Raw genomic sequence first — 21840 nt, 5'->3', positions numbered from 1 at the left:
GCGGCTGGGGTCCGGAGGCAAGGGGGCTGCCTGAAGCCCATAGCGCTCGGGCAGCTCGGCTCTTAAACAGAGCCGAAGAGTCAGGGGAGGCGCAGAGCCGCCATTTTCCCGGACATGTTCGGCTTTTTGGCAATTCCCCCCGGACGGGGGTTTGAGTGCCGAAAAGCCGGACATGTCCGGGAAAAAGAGGACGTATGGTAACCCTAGTAGTTGCATGTTAGAGGGTATACTGTGCAGAGTTTACATGAAGCATCATTTGTCTGGATATCTCAAGTATTAAAAGCAACCCCATGTACTATTCAAAGGCTGAATACCATAATTGCTTCAGAAATAAATGTTCCAGAAATTAAAATGAGCTCCCACAACATCCATGATCTAATATCTGCCAAACAAGGCTGAAAAAATGCTATGAAAATTGGAAGCATTTTAAATGCACTCCGTTAACATGCAAATTTTATCTCAGTGTTTCCTTTCAAGTGTTTTAGTAATTAGGAGTCAAGGTTTATCAAAACTTGACATTAAACAAGACACTAAGGCAGTGATTGTTAATATGGCAAAATTCAGAGGTAAAGAAGAGTTTCAAAGTCTCCTATAGACTGTTCAAAGCTTTTGCAAGGTACCACAAATTTTTGCATAGCTACCAGAGACAGAAGCATATTTAGTAGGAAACCCATTAATGACTCAATATTGTTTACTAAATTATATCATTCCTAAACAAGCATTATGAACACTCCTATGTTCCTGGGCTGTGTTTCTAGAAGTACTAGGCTGCCATTATAATTCAAGTTATGATTTTTAAAAAGGATACATTCAGTCATGGCAGCAACATCCAGTTTGTCAACATCAGATGAGTCAGGGCAACATTTCTTGAACTCTTTCCGCAAGTCAAAAAAGGAGTAGAAGCATTCAGGCAATAAGATATTCTGTAAGAGGACATGATAGTGACTGTAAACTAAGGTGAATCCAGTCTATGTTCTCTTGAGTTGTCACATTTTACAACCAGTTTTCAAGTAAAAATAGCCACACTCACCTGAGTACATTATAGCACATATTTTTACAAGGCTCTTCTCTCAGTGACTTAAATATTGTTATGAATCTTTCTTACTCAATAAGTCTGTTCCCTTGGTATAGTCGGGGATATTTGCTTCCTTTACTGACAAAAGGGAAGGTTATTGCTGCTTTTTATTAATATCACTAATGCTGTGGATTCAATAACACTGTGGGAGAGCAAATAGATACTATTACAACACCACACCTAACAGTTCTTGGTTCCAATTTTCATTAGTTGGCCCTATCAAACTAGAGGGGTCACAGCTCGCTTTACAGAGCCCAAGCAAACTTTCAGAAGACATTTTAATTTTATAGACAGCATATTCAATGAAGGGAAGTCAGATTCTATTTGCAGAGTATAATCACACTTCAAATAGTTGTTTTGGCTATTTTGTAAAACAGACAAATTATGTGGTGTAAAGGTTTTGTCAGCATGTGCTTGTTATGGATGCATTACTAATGAGCAGCAAAGCCAAGAGTGAATGTATACAGCTAATCTCACATAAGTGCCAATAAAAGCCATTATACCCTATCACTATGTATGCCACATACTCAAACTCTTAAATAGTTTTGTTTAATTCTTCATTCTATGGTATAAAGGCAGGCTCCCTTAATACCACGAACCCAACTGCACAAAGGGAAAGAAAATGAATGCAGGATAACCTCTAAAAGTAACCTACAACATATTTTTAATACATATAAGTGTCATGTTTTAAAGTCTAACATCTCATAACCTTCCAGGAAAAGAAGTATGTGCTGTATATTCCACTCCAACTCTTTTTCCTAATTGTGTGATTCTATCAAGGTTAACAATGGGGGTGGCCCGGAAGAGGAAGTCAGATTCCTGAAACCAGTCGCTGGTGCATAACTGATTATTGCTACTCCTTTTACAGCAGGCAACATTTTTATTTTATTTTGGGGTATGGAGGAATTTCACATTTGGGGGAAAGAGGAAACTTTTTTTTTTTTTTTTTTATATTTTTTTGTTTTAAAAAAAAAAAAAAAAAAAAAAAAAAAAAAAAAGGCAGATTTCTTAGAGGTTGGGAAAGTCTGAAGTCATCCTAGAGGGGATTGATTAGTAACAGGCAGAACACAAGTGGGTTGTCCCAGGTACTGAGTTGGGGGAGATGATGGATATTTAGGAATTTCCTTGTAAGATTTTTTTTTTTTATTTTGTTTATTTTTTTTTAAAAAGTTCATTGAAAGCTATTAAGTTTTGGAAGAGGAAATGTCTTGAGTTAATTAGCATGGAATGGTGTCCACACGTAAAAGTCCTTATTTGTATCTGGCTGAAAAGTCAGTATCTCCTACAGCCATAAGCTTCCATGTTTAGTTCAGCTGTTCATGAGGTAATGCTTCTTTTCCAAAAGTCAGCAAAACAAGATCCTTGCATCCATAATTTAGTGGCCAATTTGTGTATTGGGGTACTGTGTATTGGGATGAGAGGGTTCATGTATGTGTGTGTGCAGGGGGGAGGTGCTGTTGGAAGGATTTTATACACTAAGAAGTTGGGTTTTGGCTTTAGAATATTGATAGGTATTATGTTAGTGATGCAAATTCCATCTATTTTCAGAAATTTTGCATTTAAATGCAAGATCAGCACAGATGTTAGAACGTCATTTGCTTGTACCAACCCCACCAGCAGGGGCGGGCAGGAAGAGCCCCACACATCAATGATTTTTATTATCTGTGTACTTGACTGCTACAGCCAGACAAAGTCAGTACTAGCTCACCATGGGCCCTAAGCAGGAATATTCTGGGTCGTCCCCCCCCACAAATGCATAATAAAAAGTGAATAGTGGGCCCCCCCTTTGACCTGCTTGGGGCCGTAAGCAATTGTTTAGTGTGCTTATACCTAGTATCAGCTCTACAGCCAGAGTAGCTGCATTTTTCTCTATTATAGAAGTTATGAACTATAGGTTCTTTTCTCCTTTAATTGCAACATACTTTTAAAACTGCTACTCTGGCTCTCTTATTTTAAAATATAAAAACGGAACTTTTATTTCATAAATGTCACCCCGCCCATGCAAACTCTTATGCAAATAGTCAACCTTCGGTATTTCCCAGTTGTGGTTTCATGACACTTCAGTCCCCCGTCCCCCCAAACTCTATTCTTAATCATTCAGTATAAACTGAACCTGCCTATGTCATAACAACCACTCAAAGTCAGGTCCTGTTGAAGTAGTCCATATTGGACATCCGAAACTGAGGCACACAAAAACAGCTAATGATTTTTCAAGTCTTGGTTTTAGTTTACACTTAGGGTTTAATCTCAACATTTTGTTATCCACAAGAAAAGCCAGTGACATTCTGTAGTTATCTGTTTGGTTTAATCTATAATCAGCGCAGAGTAGATTTCAAATTACCAGCTATTTGTGTTGAAATAGCAACTGAAGACCCTAGCCAGCATTGAAGTCCTATTGTTCTAGACACTGTACAAATACATAGAAAAGTGTTAGTCCCCCCCAAAAAATCTTACAAACTAAGATGACAAAAATCAATTTTCAAAGATTCTGTATTTTTTTTTATTATGTACTTAATCTAATTGCATGGAGGATAAACTGCATAAAATAGGTAAATTGTAGAGCAGTTAGAGAAATAATTCTATCATATGGAGAGAAAGGTATAGTTATTAAAATATGGTTTATTTTTTCATGTTTAGAACACATCAGATAGTATGAAGTGATTCATAATACAGGAGCATTCTCTGTTAAACTGACTATTTTTGAATGATAAATACCAAATAGTAGCAGCAAGTATTACATTAATAAATAATCTGATATCGCAGTTTGATATTAGCAGTAAGATTTACTGTTTTACTAGCATCATGCTTTCAACCATTTAAAGAAACAAGACACAGAAGAGAATGAAATGCATGGTTCAAAAACATCAGTGAAAACAGAAGACTGGAATAAATCTGTAGCATGATTCTTAGAATATTGTTAGTTCTTAATGGTACTGAAACACAGAACTGTGCTTGATTGCACTGCAGGGACAACCATGTTATAACTGAGGTCCGTCTACACAACTGCAATTCTATTGGCAATAGAGAAGTCAGATAGGGACTTGCAAGTCTATTAGTGATTGGTAATTTTGGAAATACATCATCAAATTATAGAAAATTTGAGGCAGATGATGAAGAGACACATGATCTCAGACCAGCGTTTGTCTCTTTACAAATACAGGCAAGTACCATTATCAGAGTGCAAGCTGAATATTACATAAAAACTGAACGCTTATCTTTAGATCTGTCAGCTTTCAAAGTTTCAAAACAGTATGTACAATAGCAATGTTAAAATTGTAAATTTTTCACAAAATAATTGACAAGTCCTACAAATTAGTTCCTGTATTAACCCATTATAGCAACCTAAGGGTTTTTGTACATGGGAAATACCAGTATAGAGTGTGAATTTAAACTGCTGTAGTTAAACCAATATGACTCCTGATGTGGACATACTTATTCCAGTACAGGGGACCTTTTTCTGTTTTAGCTTAAGCCACTTCCAAAGCTGATAAACTAAACCAGAAAAAGGCCTCATTAAACTGAAATAAGAGCATCCACATGGAGAATTATACTGGTATAACCACAGCAGTTTAACTATATCATTATAACTGGAAAATTCCCCAGTGTAGACAAGCCCCAAGAGTCTAATAAACTTATTGATGGATGAGAGATTTCTCTGTTATGACTATGCTGAAGTAGACTCATATTGGGCATCATAAAGCAAAAAGAAGCTGATCAATTCTGCATTAAAACCCAAACACCATCACAGTAGATCAGTCTTAAGGAATGTCTAATGAGTGCAACCACCTTACCTTTTTGGAAGCCTCAGGATGCAGAAGCTGTCTGATGTGAAGCTGTCCATCAGTACAGAGACAGAAGGAAGTACCTACACCAATATTCAGTTCATTGCTCACAGACTGGTTAAACTGAAAGTTGAAAAAAATAGACATAGTACACAATTATGAACTGCTACACTTTGTTATGAAAGAGTCAGTGTAAGTTTCAGGTCATTACAACTTGTTGAACATGAAAAGGTAAATGTTCAGTTCTATAGAATGCTCTTAATAGGAATCAGGGCACATTCCTATGCTTTATTTAGGCACCTAAATACTATGGGCTAATATTCAAAGCTGCTGAGCCATCACAAATCCGATTAGAGTTAATGGGGACTGTACATGCCCAACACGCTTGAAAGGCATCCCAAAGTATGTAGGTACCTCAATAGGGCATCACAAGCCTAGCTTTAAGCACCCTAGTTTGAAAATTTCTGCTCAACCCTTTAGACTAAAGTTCCTGGCAGTGGCTGAAAGTTGGGGGAAGTTAATGAGGTGCAGCTCTTCACTGTATGGTGAGCCGCATTGCAGCAATGAGTTATGGAACCTCCTGGTTATTAGGAAAGAGGAACAGAGCACCCCGGTGCTTTGTGGAGATATGATTGGTAACGCTGGGGCCTGTCTCTACCCCGGCTCACATGCACAGAAGAAATAAAGTTTCAGTAAGTTTAATAAAGAAATTCAAAGAGAGAACTAAAACCCAACGACCTTCAATGAAAGGGCCCTGGGAGAGCAACGGCTGGGTCACTCTGAACTTAACCTTCGCTACCCCAATCCGAAATGGGAAGAGAATAAGGCAAGTTCAGGGGATCCCAGGAGGCCCCTAGAGGTGCCGGCCTCTCCCAATGCGCTCATCAGCCACCGGGCGCCCACCTGGCCCTAGCAAGAAGAGCCTTCTTCAGCTTTCCAGAGGCTGCGACTCCAACCCCATGCCCCAGCCCATCTCCTCCTCGCATGTTTGTCTTCCCAGCTAGACCATCTGCAATAGACCTATAGAGAGAGAAGCCCTCCCTGCCCCTACAGAAAGAGAGGTTCAAGTATCCCACTCTAGGGAGACCAGATGTCCCAATAAAATCAGGATGCATTTGTCCCGATATTTGACGCAGGGCTGGACTGGTCAACCTAGCTGGCAGGCTCCCTACCTGGCTCCAGGAAGCGGCCGGCAGGACCCTGCGGCCCCTAGGCGGAGGGGTGGCCAGGGGGGTCTCCGCGTGCTGCGTCCACCATGAGTGCCAGCTCTGCAACTCCTATTGGCCAGGAACCGCAGGCAATGGGAGCTGCAGGGGTGGGGCCTGTGGGGGCGGGCAGAGCCCCCCTGGCCATCCCTGACCCTAGGAGCTGGAGGGACCTGAAGGCTGCTTCCTGGGAGCCACCCGAGGTAAGCGCCTCCCAGACCCTGCCCCCACACCTCCTCCCCCAGCCCTCAAGTGAGAAGGCGAGTGGCGGGCGTGAGGGAAGGGGGGTGGCCAGAGGTAATGGGGCATACATGGCATGGCCAGACGCACATTGGTCTGCCTGGCCCTGTACTGCCAGCGTGACCCTTCCCGTTGGGGGCAGGCCCATGCCGTGCCACACAGCCCTCCCACGCAACACCCCCCAGACCGTCTATGCCCAGCACCCTCGCCCCACAACTGCCCAGTTCCCTGCACACCACCACCCTTGCCCAGCACCCCCCAGCCCCACCCCAACTGCCCAGCACCCCACACAACTGCCCTAACACACGCAGATCTCCCCCTCCCACACTACCCAGTGCCCTTCCACACAGCCCCACCACCACAACTACACAGTGCCCCACACAGCCCCCCCCCACTACCCAGGACACCCCCCCAAGAGGCCCCCCTACTGCCTAGCATCCCAAAACACACAAACCTCCTCCACTGCCCAGCTCCCCCGACACACACACAGATCTACCAGACACTCACTCCCCCATGCCCTGGCCCTGGGAGGTGAGGTGATGGTCTGAGCCAGCAGCGTCAGGGCCGGTCTCATGGCAGGAAATCATTCCAGTCCCTTGGGTAGGGTTGCCAGGTGTCCAGTTTTCAACCAGAACGCCCGGTTGAAAAGGGACCCTGGCAGCTCCGGTCAGCACCGCCAACTGGGCTGTTAAAAGTCTGGTTGCTGGTGCTGCAGGGCTAAGGCAGGCTAGTCCCTACTTGTCCTGGCACTGTGCTGCACCCCAGAAGCAGCCAGCAGGTCTGGCTCCTAGGCGAGGTGTGTGTGTGGGGCAACGGGGCTCTGTGCGCTATTCCCACCCCGAGCACTGGCTCCGCACTCTCATTGGCTGGGAACCACAGCCAACGGGAGCTGGGGGGGCTGTGCCTGCGGGCGAGAGCAGGGCGGGGAGCCTCCTGGCCCTCCCGCCTAGGAGACGGACCTGCTGGCTGTTTCCAGGGCATAGCATGGAGCTGGGATAGACAGGGAGCCTGCCTTAACCCCGCTGTGCTACTGACTGGGAGCTGCCCGAGGTAAGCCCGCACCCCACCCCCCTGCCCCGTCCCTGCACCCCCCCAATCCCAGAGACCCCTCCTGTACCCCAAACCCCTCATCCCCAGCCCAACCCCAGAGCCTGCACCCCCAGCCCAGTGCCAATACCCCCTGCCTCAACCGGCAGCCCCCTCCAACACCCTGAACCTCTCATCCATGGCCCCACCCCAGAGCCTGCACCCCCAACCAGAGCCCTCACCCCCCACCCCCTGATCCCCCTCCTGCCCTCTGAACCCCTCAATCCCAGCCTGGAGCACCCTCCTGCACCCAAAACCCCTCATCTCCAGACCCATCCCAGAGCCTGCATCCCCAGCAGGAGCACGCACCCCAACTCCCTGACCCTAGCCCAGAGCCCTCTCCCGCCTCCTGAACACCTCATCCCTGACCCCACCCCAGATCCCATACCTCCTCCTGCACCCCAACCCCCTGCCTCAACCCGCAGCCTCCTCCAGCACTTCGAATCTCTCAGCCCCACCCCTCAGTCTGAAGCCTCTTCCTGTACCCCAAACCCCTCATCCCCAGCCCCACCCCAGAGCCTGCACCCCCCGTCGGAGCCCTCACCCCCTCCCACACCCTAACCCCTTGCCCCAGCTCAGTGAAAGTGAGTGAGGGTGGGGGAAAGCGAGCAATTGTGGGAGGGGGGGAATGTAGTGAGTGGAGGGGGGGGGGGAGACCTCAGGGCAGGGGCGGGGCTAGGGCATAGTCGCCAACTTCTCTTGGCACCAGTGGGTGCTCAACCCCCTGCCCCGCCCCCATTCCCACCCCCTCCCCAAAGTCTCTGCCCCAACTCCGCCCCCTCCCTGCCCCTATTGGACTCCTTCCCCAAATCTCCACCCCAGCCCCGCCTCTTCCCTACCTCCTCCCCTGAGTGCGCCACATTCCCACTCCTCCCCCTTCACTCCCACAGCTTGTTTCACGCGCAAGCACTGGGAGGAGAAGGGGGGATGCTGCGGCAGAGAGGTGAGCTTGGCTGTCGGTGCGTGCAGAGCACCCACCAATTTTTCCCCGTGGGTGCTCCAGCCCCAGAGCACCTACGGAGTCCGCGCCTATGGGCTAGGATGTTCAATTTTGTGGGATTAGAAAATTGGCAACCCTACCCTTGGGAGCAATGCACAGGGCCTGCCCCGGCCAGGCTCCCTCAGGACCCACTTGTCTGGAGGGGCCCAGCCAAGCCCCCCACACTGTGTAAGACCAGCCACACTTCTGCACAGGTCCCATGCAGTTCGGCTCTGGGGAGGCAGGCGGGGTCCCGCAGATAGCAGGCATCAGAGACTGTCCAGAGCTGGAGCTACACTGGGGTCCGGCCACGGCAAGGGGCAGAGAGGAGCCAAACAAAACCACCACTCACTGCATGCCAGGACTGCCTTACACACACTCCCTGACTGCTGGGAAGGATGGACAGCTCCTGGAAGGAGCCCCAGCCAGCTCTGCTGGCCTCACAATGGGGGAGCCCTGTGGGGAGACCACTGGAGCCCATGAATGAAGAGGTAGGGTGACCAGACAGCAAATGTGAAAAATCGGGACAGAGGGTGGGGGGTAATAGGAGCCTATATAAGAAAAAGATCCAAAAATCAGGACTGTCCCTATAAAATCGGGACATCTGGTCACCCTATGAAGAGGTCCGGAGCAGTGAAAATGGGGGGCCCACAGGGGGGACAGAGGCCATGGGGGTGGGGGCCGCTGGAGCCCATGAAGCAGGGGTGGAGCCCATGGGGGGCCGGGTCTAGAGCCAGGGCAGTGCGCTCCTGACCCATAGCTTAAAGCAGGGGCTGGAACTGGGGGCCGTGTACCCCCCTCCGCCATGGCTACCCCCTCCCCCCGTGTCTTGATATTTACTCTTGCCATCTTGTCACCCTATCCCACCCCCTCTCCCAGTGAGTTTGTCTGTCCTGGGGGAGCGGGGACCCCGCGGGCTATTCGCACACCCTCTGCAGTCGGAAGCGTGTCTCTGGGAGGCTCGACTCCCTGGAGAGGGGTTTGAGAAGCCCCATTGAAAGCAGAAGGGGGTTCACCTGTTGCAGGGCTTGTTCCAGCTGCGGGGCTCGCGCCAGGCTCTCCACCTCCAGCTTGGTTGTTTCTTTGCAATCCTCGGTCAGGTCCAAGTGCTCCGGTCTGACCAGCACTTCATGCAGGCTCCCCGCCTCCGGAGGGAGAAAGAGGTCAGCGCCCTCTGCTCCCAGGGAGAACCCCCCTGCAGGACTTGTGGGAAGCAGGGCTTTGCACACACACCCCCGGCGTGTAGGGCGGCTGCCCCGAGGGCTGGAGGCCCGGGCGAAAAGCCAATGTGGGCGGGCGCGCCATGGGGCTCGGTGGAGGTTGTTTGCTTGAACACAACCCGTCACAGAGGGGTGGGCTGGGCTGCCGCCTAACTCCGTCTGCGCTCCTAGCCCAGGCGGCGCTTTCTCAACGCGGGCAGACACCAGCCCTAACTTGGCAGCTGGTTAAATCCCCCGCAGGGAGTCCCCAGCGGGGCGCGCACGGGCAATCCCTGCCAGCAGCCTCCCCGTCCCTCCTCTCTTTGGGGGCTACTCAGAGAAATACCTTCTTGCGGGCCAGATCCACCACTTTCCACAGCAGCTGGACCAGCTCTTTCTCATCGGATCCCAGCTTAGCCCCCTGAGCGCCAGCCGTCGTCCCGAACAAGATCACCAGATAGTCAAGAGACGCAGTCATGATGATCGCCGGGGGAGAGCAAGAAACTAGATTCCTGCCCCAATTTTACCGAGAAGACCCTGCCACACACACACCACCCCTGGAGTGTAAAGGAAGAAACCCGCCCCCCGCGCACACCTGCAGCCACTTAGCTCTCCCCCACCCACCACCACTCCCCGGAGACCTGCTCAGGAGGGAGGCGTGTGCAGCGTCCCCGTTTTGTAGCTGACTGCTTGGGAACCTATTCAAAGACAAACCAGGGCAGCGCCCCTAGGAGGCACGCAATGGCTGCGAGCGTCTCTGTTTTGGGATGTGGCTCTACCTGCTCACCCTCCCTCCCCACGTGGTGCAGGTAAGAGACACCTGACTGAGCCCGCCCATTGGCTCCTTCAAACAAGGACGTGGCAACGGCCACGGGTAGGCAGCAGCAGCAGGAGGTGATGGCAGGGGTAGCAATTAGCAGAGTGGGAGGAAGCAACAGCAGAAGGGTGAAAGGGCAGGAGCAGAAAGAGGGGGAGCAGTCAGGGGCGAAGGGGGGTAAAGGAGGCGGGAATACCACATTGGGGTTGAGGGGGCAGCAGCAGGAAGAATGAAAACCAGAGGGGTCCCAGGAGAAGGAGGAGGCGATAGAAGGGGTAGCAGAAACTGGGGGATGCCAGGGTGAGAGGCAATAGGAGACAGGGGAGCCAATAGCGTGGGGAAGGGGCAGCCGCAACCCGAAGGTAATGGGGCAGGAGGAGAACGCACTTCCTAGCGAATGACAAAGTTGCCGCTATGAGATCAACACGTCTTCTAGTGCCCAAAGGAAGGAGCTCAGCTGCGACCTGGCTGCGTCCAGCCCTTCGCTCGCTCTGCAGGGTCATTGCAACCGCCCTTTCCCCTCCCTGCGGGTCATGTGTAAAAAAAAGAAACATGAACAGCTATAACACCGCTTGGTGATCACTAGAGTCCCAGTGCCGCTCTCCCCTGAGGCTCTGTGAGAGGGGAAAGGAGTTTGTCCTGCGGGGAAGGGACATCGTGCGCACACACACACACCCCCACCGCAGGGAGAAGAAACTCCAGCGCGCGCCAAATCCACGCTACAGGGAAACCGGCTCTGCTGAAGCTTTGAAGTTCAAAGTTGGAAGGACTCAAGGAGGGGAGCTAGATGGGGAGTAGGGTCAGAGAAGGGAAGGTGGATTGTGGGGGCGGGGAGCCAGGCTCCTGGGGAGAGGAAGGAGATGATGAAGAGCCGGCAGGTGGAGTGAGTATAAGGAAAGCCGAAAGCGTGGAGCAGAGGGGCGCCCCAGAGCGATAAGAGTGTGGGGCTGGGAGCGGAAGGGAGGCGAATGGGTGGGGAGCACTCATCGGGCGTTGCTGGAACTTGTTCTGTGCAGACGCAGCAGCACGGCGTGCCTCCCACGTTAGGAAGGGGGTGATGGGCAGTTTTCCGCTGACTACCTTTTCAGGATCAGAGGAGGGAGCCTAGCAACAATTCAAGGCATTGAGCCCAGGACCCCTTCATTCACTCTCTCAGCACCTCCCTGTCCCTTTAACCGCGTTTTATTCAAGGGTAAGAAGATGGCAACAATACTGCTGAGAAGCATCCATCAAATCAGCACTGTGGCCACCCTGGCAGCATTGCTGCGTGTGGTTCAGGCAGAGACCCGCATCGCTGCGCTGTGACTTCAGCGGGCACGTCTGGCGTCTGTGCCAGGGTTGCCAACTTTCTAATTGCATAAAACGGAACACCCCTCCGGGTGAGGGAGAGGGCTCCAGGCTGGGACAGGGGGTTGGGGTGTGTGTGTGGAGGGGTGAGGACTCCGGCTGGGGGTGCAGACTCTGGGGTGGGGCTGGGGATGAGGGCTTTAGGGTGCAGGTGGAGGTTGAGACAGGGGTGTTGGGGGTGTGTAGGCTCTGGGAGGGAGTTTGGGTGCAGGAGGGGACTCCGGGTTGGGACAGGGGGTTCGGATGTGGGATCCCGGCAGCGCTTTCCATAGACGCCAGGTCCCTGGAGCCCTAGACACATGGCTGGCCAGGGAGGGTCCGTGCACTACCCTTGCACCCACAGGTGGTGCCCCTGCAGCTCCCATTGGTCGGACACCTGGCAACTCTAACTGCTGCCCCCACAAACACCACCTACATTTCATAAAGTGGTTCCAGACCATCAATCAAATCCCTACAGGAGACCCAGCTGCCTCCCCCCATTCCCCCCCTCCCCAAGGAAGCACGGGGCTGCTGCTAAGGAGAATGGGAAGAGTGAATGCAGTACAGTGTAGTTGACCCCCAACCCCAGACAGACACATGTGCTAGGCACACTGAAGAGACACGACTACTGTGAAAGGCCATTTATGTGAAAACTCACTTCCAAATTTTTCATAATTAGACATAGCAGATACTTATTTGTACTTCTAGGGCAACGTTCATCCAAGGATCTGAAAGGTCTTTACAATTATTCGTTAATTAAATCTTCCTTCCCCATACATACACCCGTTTTTTAAAGAGATCTGCAGAACATTTTAATCAGCACTGAAATGCAGCCATGGTTTTTTTTTGTTTTTTTTTTCCAAATTGCAGTTGTTACACAACAGTTTGGGACAGGAAGTGAAAAATATCCAAATGGAACTAATGGCTGTAGGCAGCTAGTGCCTTTCATATAAGTATCTCTATCATCACTTAGGTGGTATTATACCCATTTTAAAAATATGTAACCTGAGATACCAAGAGATAAGGTTGGAAATTTTCACACAACAGTTCCAATGGGGCGAAGTCTCAAGCTCTCTGCATATTTGCTCCCTTATTTTCAGGTTCTCAAGTATCAAAAAGGGACAGGGCATGGACAGAGAATGGTTTGTCTGAGGAGCCATGTCCTCAAGTTTGATTCTCATTGTACTAATAAGGCACTAGTTCAAGTTCCCCTTCCTGGGTAGCCTGATCCAAAACCTTCTGAAGTCAATGGGGGCCTTTCCACTAACTTCAAGAGCTTTGGAGCAGACTCTTAGGCCTGGTCTACACCTAAAACATAGGTTGACCTAACTACGTTGTTCAGTGGTGTGAAAAATTCAAACCCAAGAGAGATGTGGGTAAGCTGACCTAGGCCCCATTAAAACAAAGCTAGGTGGATGGAAGAATTCAACCTAGCTAAAAAGCCTCTAGAGAGGGTGGATTTACTCAAGTGATGGATAACCCCCTTTCATCACTGTAACAATTGTCTACACAGCTGTGCCACTGCAGCGCTTGTAGTATAGACATCCACAAAGGGACATAGGCATTGCAATGCCTAACTTTTCAGTGCCTAGAAAATAATTGAAACAACAATGGGATCTGCAAACCCAGTGTTAGACACACCTAGGCTCCCTATACAATACATGTGGAGAGACAGACACCTAAGAATGGGACCAACAAAAGCTGGCATGCTGTGCAGGAAGCCACCTAAGCTCGCCAGTGGGAGATGCAGACCAGAGGGATGTGTCTTAAATCCCGCCCCTCAAGAGTTAGGAACATAAATCTGGGCTGTAGAGGGAGGCGCATATCTCTGCTTTTGATCCACAGCCAGAACCCTCTCTCCTGGAGTCAGGAGGCTTAGGTGCCCAAGTTATTTCTTGCAAGAAATGCTGGATGAGGAGGAGATGGTGGTGGTGTCTCCCGCTCTTAATACTTTTAGCCCACTGGTTAGAACACTCATCCCAGATGTGGGAAACCTGATCCAATTCCGTGCTCTCTGCCTGAAGGGGGAAAAAAGTTTTAAACAGCAGTTTCCCACCTCTCAAGATAGTGCCCTAACCACTGGGCTGTATAGTCATTCTCACCTCATGATTAAAAACAGCAATATTGGGTCAGACCAGTGGTCCATCTGCCCATTTCCTGTCTTTTGACAGTAGCCAATACCACAGGCTTTAGAGGGAATGAACAAAACAGGAAAATTGAGTGATTCATCCATTCTCTGTAGTCCAGTCCCAGCATCTGGCAGTCAGGCTTAGCCATTTTGGCTAACAGCCACTGATAGACCTATTCTCCATGAACTTACCTAATTCTTTTATGAAGCTAGTTATACTTCTGGGTGCTCAGAACATCCCCTTGTTATGAGTTCCACAGGCTGACTGTGCATTGTGTGAAGAAGTACTTCTTTATGTTTGTTTTAAACCTGATGCCTATTAATTTCATGGCGCGACCTCTGGTTCCTATGTTACATGAAAGGGCTAAAAACATTTCCTTATTCACTTTCTCTACAACATTCATGATTTTATAGACCTCTATCATATCCCTCCTAGTCTCTTTTCCAAACTGAGCAGTCCCAGTCTTTTTAATCTCTCCTCATATAGAAGTTGTTCCATACACCTAATAATTTCTGTCACCATTCTCTGTACCTTTTCCAATTCTAATATATCTTTTTTGTAGGGCTGTCGATTAATCGCAGTTAACTCATGCGATTAACTCAAAAAACTTAATTGCAATTAATTGCAGTTTTAACCGCACTGTTAAACAAGAGAATACCAATTGAAATTTTTGAAATATTTTGGATGTTTTTCTACATTTTCATATATATCTTGTATTCTGTGTTGTAACTGAAATCAAAGTACATATTTTGATTACAAATATTTGCACTGTAAAAATGATAAACAGAAGAAATAGTATTTTTCAATTCACCTCATACAAGTACTTACAAAAGTAGATTTTTTTTGTTACATAAGTGCACTCAAAAACAAAACAATGTAAAACTTCAGAGCTTACAAGTCCACTCAGTCCTACTTCTTGTTCAGCCAATCGCTCAGACAAACAAGTTTGTTTACATTTACAGGAGGTAATGCTGTCCTCTTCTTATTTACAATGTCACCAGAAAGTGAGAACAGGCATTTTCATGACTTTTGTAGCCAGCATTCCAAGGTATTTACGTGCCAGATATGCCAAATATTCGTATATCCCTTCATGCTTCAGCCACCATTCCAGAGGACATGCTTCCATGCTGATGATGCTCGTTAAAAAAATAATGCATTAATTAAATTTGTGACTGAACTCCTTGGGGGAGAAATCTGCTCTGTTTTACCCACATTCTGCCATATATTTCATGTATGGCAGTCTATGATGATGACCAAGCACATGTTGTTATTCATTTTAAGAACACTTTCACTGCAGATTTGACAGAACACAAAGAAGGTACCGATGTGAGATTTGTAAAGATAGCTACAGCACTAGACCCAAGATTTAAGAATCTGAAGTGCCTTCCAAAATCTGAGAGGGACAAGGTAAGGAGCATGCTTTCAGAAGTCTTAAAAGAGCAACACTCCAATGCCGAAACTACAGAACCCGAACCACCAAAAAAGAAAATCAACCTTCTGCTGGTGGCATCTGACCCAGATGAAAATGAGCATGCATCGGTCTGCGATGCTTTGGATGGTTTTCGAGCAGAACCATGGAGGCATGTCCCTGGAATGGTGGTGGAAGCATGAAGGGACATATGAATCTTTAGCGCATCTAGTACGTAAATATATTGCAACGCCAGCTACAACAGTGCCATGCGAATGCCTGTTCTCACTTTCAGGTGACATTGTAAACAAGAAGCGGGCAGCTTTATCTCCTGCAAATGTAAACAAACTTCTTTGTCTGAGCAATTGGCTAAACAAGAAGTAGGACTGAGTGGACTTGCAAGCTCTAAAATTTTACATTCTATTTTTGCAGTTTTTTGTACATAATTCTATATTTGTAAATCCAACTTTCATGATGAAGATATTGCACTACAGTACTTGTATTAGGTGAACTGAAAAATAGTATTTCTTTTGTCTTTTTACAGTGTGAACACTTGTAATCAAAAATAAATATAAAGTGTATATTTTGTATTGTGTTGTAATTAAAATCAATATATTTGAAAATGTATAAAACATCCAAAATATTTAAATAAATGATATTCTATTATTGTTTAACAGTGCGATTAATCGCATGATTAATCACAATTAATTTTTTTATCGCTTGACAGCCCTACTTTTTTGAGATGGGGTGACTAGAATACTCTCAATATTGAAGGTGGGGGTGTAACATGGATTTATATAGTAGTATTATGATATTTTCGGTCTTCTTATCTATCGCTTTCCTAATGGTTTTTAACATTGTTAGTTTTTTGAGTGGATGTTTTCAGAGAACTATCCACACTGACTCCAAGATCTCTTTCTTGAGTGGTAACTGCTAATTTACACACCATCATTTCACATATATAATTGGGATTATATTTTCCAATGTGCATTACTTTGCATTTATCAACATTGAATTTATCTGCTATTTTGTTGCCCAGTCATCCAGTTTTGAAATCCCTTTGTAACTCTTTGCAGTCAGCTTTTGACTTAACTATCTTGAGTAATTTTGTATCATTTGCAAACTTTTCCACTTTACAGTTTGCCCCTTTTCCTAATCACTTTTATGAGTATGTTAAACATCACTGGTCCCAGTATAGCTGTTTGGAAGACCCTGCTATTTACCTCTCTCCATTCTGAAAACTGACTATTTATTCCTATCCTTTATTTCCTATCTTTTAATCAGTTATTGATCCACGAGAGGACCTTCCCTCTTATCCTATGACTGCTTACTTTGCTTAAGAGTCTTTTGCAAGGGACCTTGTCAAAGGCTTTCTGAAAATCCAAATACACTATATTAACTGGATCACCCTTGTCCACATGTTTAACCCCCTCAAAGAATTCTAATAGATTAGTGAGGCATGGTTTTCCTTTACAAAAACTGTTTTGACTCTTCCCCACCAAATCACGTTCATCTAGGTGTCTGGTAATTCTGTTGTTTACTATAGTTTCAACCAATTTGCTTACTACTGAAGTTAGGTTTACTAGCTTCTAATTCCCAGGATCGCCTCTGGAACCCTTTTTTTTAAAAATCAGCATTACATTAGCTATCCTCCAGTCATCTGGTACAGAGGCTGATTTAAGCAACATGTTACATACCACAGTTAGTAATTCTGCAATTTTATATTTCAGTTCCTTCAGAACTCTTGGGTGAATACCACCTTGTCCTGGTGACTGTTTCATTTATCAATTTGTTCTAAAACCTCTTTTATTGACACCTCAGTCTAGGACAATGCCTCAATTTGTCACCTAAGAAATGACTCAGATGTGGGAATCTCCCTCTCATACTATGCAGTGAAGAGTAAAAAATTCATTCAGCTTGTCCACAATTGCCTGGTCTTCCTTGAATGTTCCTTTAGCACTTTGTTTTCCTGCTTCTGATCTACTTTAAAGAAATGTGCTTTTGTTTTTGTCTTTTTTGCTAGTTGTTCTTCACATTCTTCTTTGACCTGCCTAATTGTACGTTTACACTTGACTTGCCAGAGTTTATGCTCCTTTCTATTTTCCTCAGTAGGATTTGACTTCCAATTTTAAAAGGATTCCTTTTTGCCTCTAACCATCTCTTGTACTCTGTTGTTTAGCCATGGTGGCATTTTTTTGGTCCTCTTACTTTTTTTAATTTGGGGTATATATTTAATTTGAGACTCTATTATGGTGTTTTAAAAAAGTTTCCATGCAGCTTGCAGGCATTTCACTGTTGTGACTGTTCCATTTAATTTCTGTTTAATTAATTTCCTCATTTTTGTATAGTTCCCCTTTTTGAAGTTAAATGCTACTGTGGTGGGCTTATTTGGTATTCCCCTTCTCATCCCCTGTGACGTTATTGATATAATCTGGGACCATATAGATCATTGTTGCAACCAAGGTCCTGTAGTGGCACCAAAATCTTGTATAAAGGGGGTCAAATGGTGTGTCTTAGACAAGGTTATGGTTTACCGGTTATGATTATGCTGTCTATATGTGTGTATCAATTTTGTAGTTGAAGTTATGAATATTGGCTCTATACTGTCTGTATTTCAAACTTATGCTATGCGGCTGGGTGACATCCCAGACAAGCTGGTGTTAGCTCTGCCTAGCCTGCTTGATGGCCCATTAAGGACCATCAGCTATACAATGGACCCATTGAGAGAAGGCAAATATGCCTTGAGACTCAGCAAAGTATGCAGGGACTGGCCCATGTGACTCCAGGCTCCATTTTGCTGTAATTTTCCACAGTAAGGACAAAGAGGTGTTCTTACACCTGGAAAAGACTATATAAGGCTGATGCCTCATCTCCATCTTGTCTTCAATCCTGCTTCATACCTCTGGAGGAACTTTGCTACAAGCTGAAGCTTTGAACAAAGGACTGAGGACCCATCCCAGCGGGGGATGTATTCCAGAGACTTGATTTGAACCTGCAGTTTATTCTATCGCTGCTGCAAGCCTGAACCAAGAACTTTGCCATTACTGTATGTAATTGATTCCATTTAACCAATTCTAACTCTCATCTCTATATTTTTCCCTTTATGAATAAACCTTTAGATTTTAGATTCTAAAGGATTGGCAACAGCGTGATTTGTGGGAAAGATCTGAGTTGTATATTGACCTGGGTCTGGGGCTTGATCCTTTGGGATTGAGAGAACCTTTTTTGTGTATATTGGGATATTGGTTTTCATAACCATTTGTCCCCATAACGAGTGGCACTGGTGGTGATACTGGGAAACTGGAGTGTCTAGGAGATTGCTTGTGAGACTTGCGGTTAGCCAGTGGGGTGAGACCGAAGTCCTCTTAATCTGGCTGGTTTGGTTTGCCTTAGAGGTGGAAAAACCCCAGCCTAGGGCTGTAACTGCCCTGTTTGAGCAATTTGTCCTGAGTTGGCACTCTCAGTTGGGTTCCGCCAGAACCACATTGTCACATCCCCACAAGGATGTTAAATTATATACATTACAGTTGCTGTCACTGAGTGGTTCAGCAATATTCACCTCTTGGACCAGATTCCGTGCAACACTTGGGGACTAAATCAAGAATTGCCTCTCCCCTTGTGGGAAATTAGCTGCTCCAAGAAGCAGTCATTAATGGTGTCTAGAAACTTTATCTCTGCATCCTGTCCTGAGGTGACATGTACCCTGTCAATATGGGAATAGTTGAAATCCCTCGTTCTTACTTAGTTTTCTATTTTCATAATCACCATCATCATCCCGTTCAGATGGTCGGTAGTATATCCCTACTGCTACACTCTTATTATTCAAGCATGCAATTTCTGTTCATAGAGATTGTATGGTATAGTTCGATTAATTTCAGATTTTAGATATATATTTGACACTACTTTCTTTCATATATGGTGCCATTCCCCCCACCAGCATGACCCAGTCTGTCATTCCTATGTATTTTGTACCCTGCTATTACCATGTCCTATTGATTATCATCGCTCCACCAAATTTCTGTGACGCTTATTATATCAATATCCTCATTTAATGTCAGGCACTCAAGTTCATCAATTTCAGTATTTAGACTTCTAGCATTTGTATGCAAGCAGTTATAAAATTTGTCACTTTTTAGCTGTCTGCCTTTTTGTGACGTAATTGAATGGGACTCTTTTTCATTTGACTGTTTCTCTTCAGCTCTTACCTGTACTTAACAACTTGTCCTCACCTCTTTACAGGGATATAGAAAATTCCTGTTAATAAATCCTCCTCTAAGGGGTGTCTTTGTCTGAACCGTGTGCTCATGGGTGGAGCCCCCCTTCGGGGAGGCTAGCCTCGGCTCTGCCCCCCCTCGGCCGTAGGAGCCCTGAGCCGGCCAGAGCCCTAAGACCCCCTCTTTTCCCCACAGTTGGAGCCCCTCCCCCCACAGCTGGAGGAGCCCCGAGCCAGCCAAAGCCCCCTCTCCCTCCATGGCCAGAGCCCCCAGTCGCCCCACACACACCTGCCCAGAGGAGCCCCCAACTGGTCAAAGCCCTGAACCCCCCCCTAGCCGGAGTCCTAGCCCAGTTGCTGCCGCGCTTCCCCTCCCCAGACCCCAAGCCACCCGGAGAAAAGTGTGCGTCCCTCAACGCTCCTCTGGAAGAAGCTTTGCTATGCCCCATGCAGGTTCCGGGGTGGCTGAGGAGGCAGTATGTGCTACTCACCTTCTTTCTGGGTTCATCAGTAATCCCACAGGAAGCTGAATAGCACATACTGCCTCCTCAGCTGCTCCGGAACCTGCATGGGGCATAATAAATGAAAAACTTCACCCCCAAACCGGGGATCCGGCAGCAGCGCCAAGGGAGGCTCAGCCTCCCCTGGCCTATTATACCTGCCACCCATGCGTGTGCTTCTCTGCACCTGTTAGCTTTCCCCCAGTGCTTAGTTTAAAAACTCCTCTACCTTTTTAATTGTACATGCCAACAATCTAGTTCCATTTCGGTTTAGGTAGAGCCTATCCTCCTTTTGTGGGCTCCTCCTTTCTCAAAAGGTTCCCCAGTTCCCAATAAACCTAAATCCCTCCTCCAAATACCATAGTCTCATCCACGCATGAAAATCCTGCAGTTCTGCCAGTCTACCCTGGCCCTGTGTGTGGAACTGGAAACAGTTTCAGAGAATGCGACTACTGAGGTCCTGAACTTTAATGTCTTACCTAGCAGCCAAATTTGACCTTCAGGACCTCCCTCCTGCCTTTCCCTATGTTACTGGTACCTACACGTACCATGACCTCCAGCTCTTCCCCAGCACTGCACAGTCTTGAGGTAGCCACAACCTTTGTACCCAGCAGGCAAATCCCAATGTGGTTCTCCCAGTCACCACAAACTCAACTATCTGTATTTCTAATAATCAAGTCCCGCACTACTATTACCTGTCTCTTAATAACAGGAGTCCCCTCCCCCAGAGAGGTTTCCTAGTGGGCGAAGATACCATGACAACATCTGGAAGGAGAATCCTAAGTAAGGGATCATTCCCCTCTGCTCCGGTTCAATGTTCTCCCTCGCCTTAAATGAACTCTCCTATGAAATTCTATGGTGACCAACACAACATAAGGGAGAAGCTGTGGATGTGGTATACCTAGACTTTAGTAAGGCATTTGATACGGTCTCGCATGATATTCTTATCGACAAACTAGGCAAATACAATTTAGATGGGGCTACTATAAGGTGGGTGCATAACTGGCTGGATAACCGTACTCAGAGAGTTGTTATTAAAGGTTCCCAATCCTGCTGGAAAGGCATAACGAGTGGGGTTCCGCAGGGGTCTGTTTTGGGACCGGCTCTGTTCAATATCTTCATTAACGACTTAGATATTGGTATAGAAAGTACGATTATTAAGTTTGCGGATGATACCAAACTGGGAGGGATTGCAACTGCTTTGGAGGACAGGGTCATAATTCAAAATGATCTGGACAAATTGGAGAAATGGTCTGAGTTAAACAGGATGAAGTTTAACAAAGACAAATGCAAAGTGCTCCACTTAGGAAGAAAAAATCAGTTTCACACATACAGAATGGGAAGAGACTGTCTAGGAAGGAGTACGGCAGAAAGGGATCTAGGGGTTATAGTGGACCACAAGCTAAATATGAGTCAACAGTGTGATGCTGTTGCAAAAAAAGCAAACGTGATTCTGGGATGTATTAACAGGTGTGTTGTGAGCAAGACACGAGAAGTCATTCTTCCGCTCTACTCTGCTCTGGTTAGGCCTCAGCTGGAGTCTTGTGTCCAGTTCTGGGCACCGCATTTCAAGAAAGATGTGGAGAAATTGGAAAGGGTCCAGAGAAGAGCAACAAGAATGATTAAAGGTCTTGAGAACATGACCTATGAAGGAAGGCTGAAAGAATTGGGTTTGTTTAGTTTGGAAAAGAGAAGACTGAGAGGGGACACGATAGCAGTTTTCAGGTATCTAAAAGGGTGTCATAAGGAGGAGGGAGAAAACTTGTTCACCTTAGCCTCTGAGGATAGAACAAGAAGCAATGGGCTTAAACTGCAGCAAGGGAGGTCTAGGTTGGACATTAGGAAAAAGTTCCTAACTGTCAGGGTGGTTAAACACTGGAA

At 46.7% G+C, this 21840-nt stretch overlaps 1 protein-coding gene across 2 annotated transcripts in view; it reads right to left on the bottom strand.

The window, feature by feature from the left end:
- ESRP1 (epithelial splicing regulatory protein 1) overlaps nucleotides 1-10044 on the bottom strand; it is a 63753-nt gene extending 53709 nt beyond the window's left edge. For both annotated transcript variants that reach the window (XM_026659119.2, XM_026659115.1), the window contains exons 1-4: nucleotides 9913-10044; nucleotides 9384-9512; nucleotides 4867-4980; nucleotides 809-923 (exon numbers count right to left, since the gene is read on the bottom strand). In XM_026659119.2, the coding sequence (XP_026514904.1) occupies nucleotides 809-923; nucleotides 4867-4980; nucleotides 9384-9512; nucleotides 9913-10044 (490 nt within the window). The remainder of the gene's footprint in view (nucleotides 1-808; nucleotides 924-4866; nucleotides 4981-9383; nucleotides 9513-9912) is intronic.
- Nucleotides 10045-21840: the final 11796 nt, after the last annotated feature.

This window comes from Terrapene carolina, unplaced genomic scaffold, assembly GCF_002925995.2.
Source record: "Terrapene carolina triunguis isolate 2854851 unplaced genomic scaffold, T_m_triunguis-2.0 Scaffold58, whole genome shotgun sequence".
NCBI lineage: Eukaryota > Metazoa > Chordata > Testudines > Emydidae > Terrapene > Terrapene triunguis.
The sequence above is the reverse complement of the archived record's forward strand: the minus strand, read 5'-3'. Positions and strand labels throughout refer to the sequence as shown.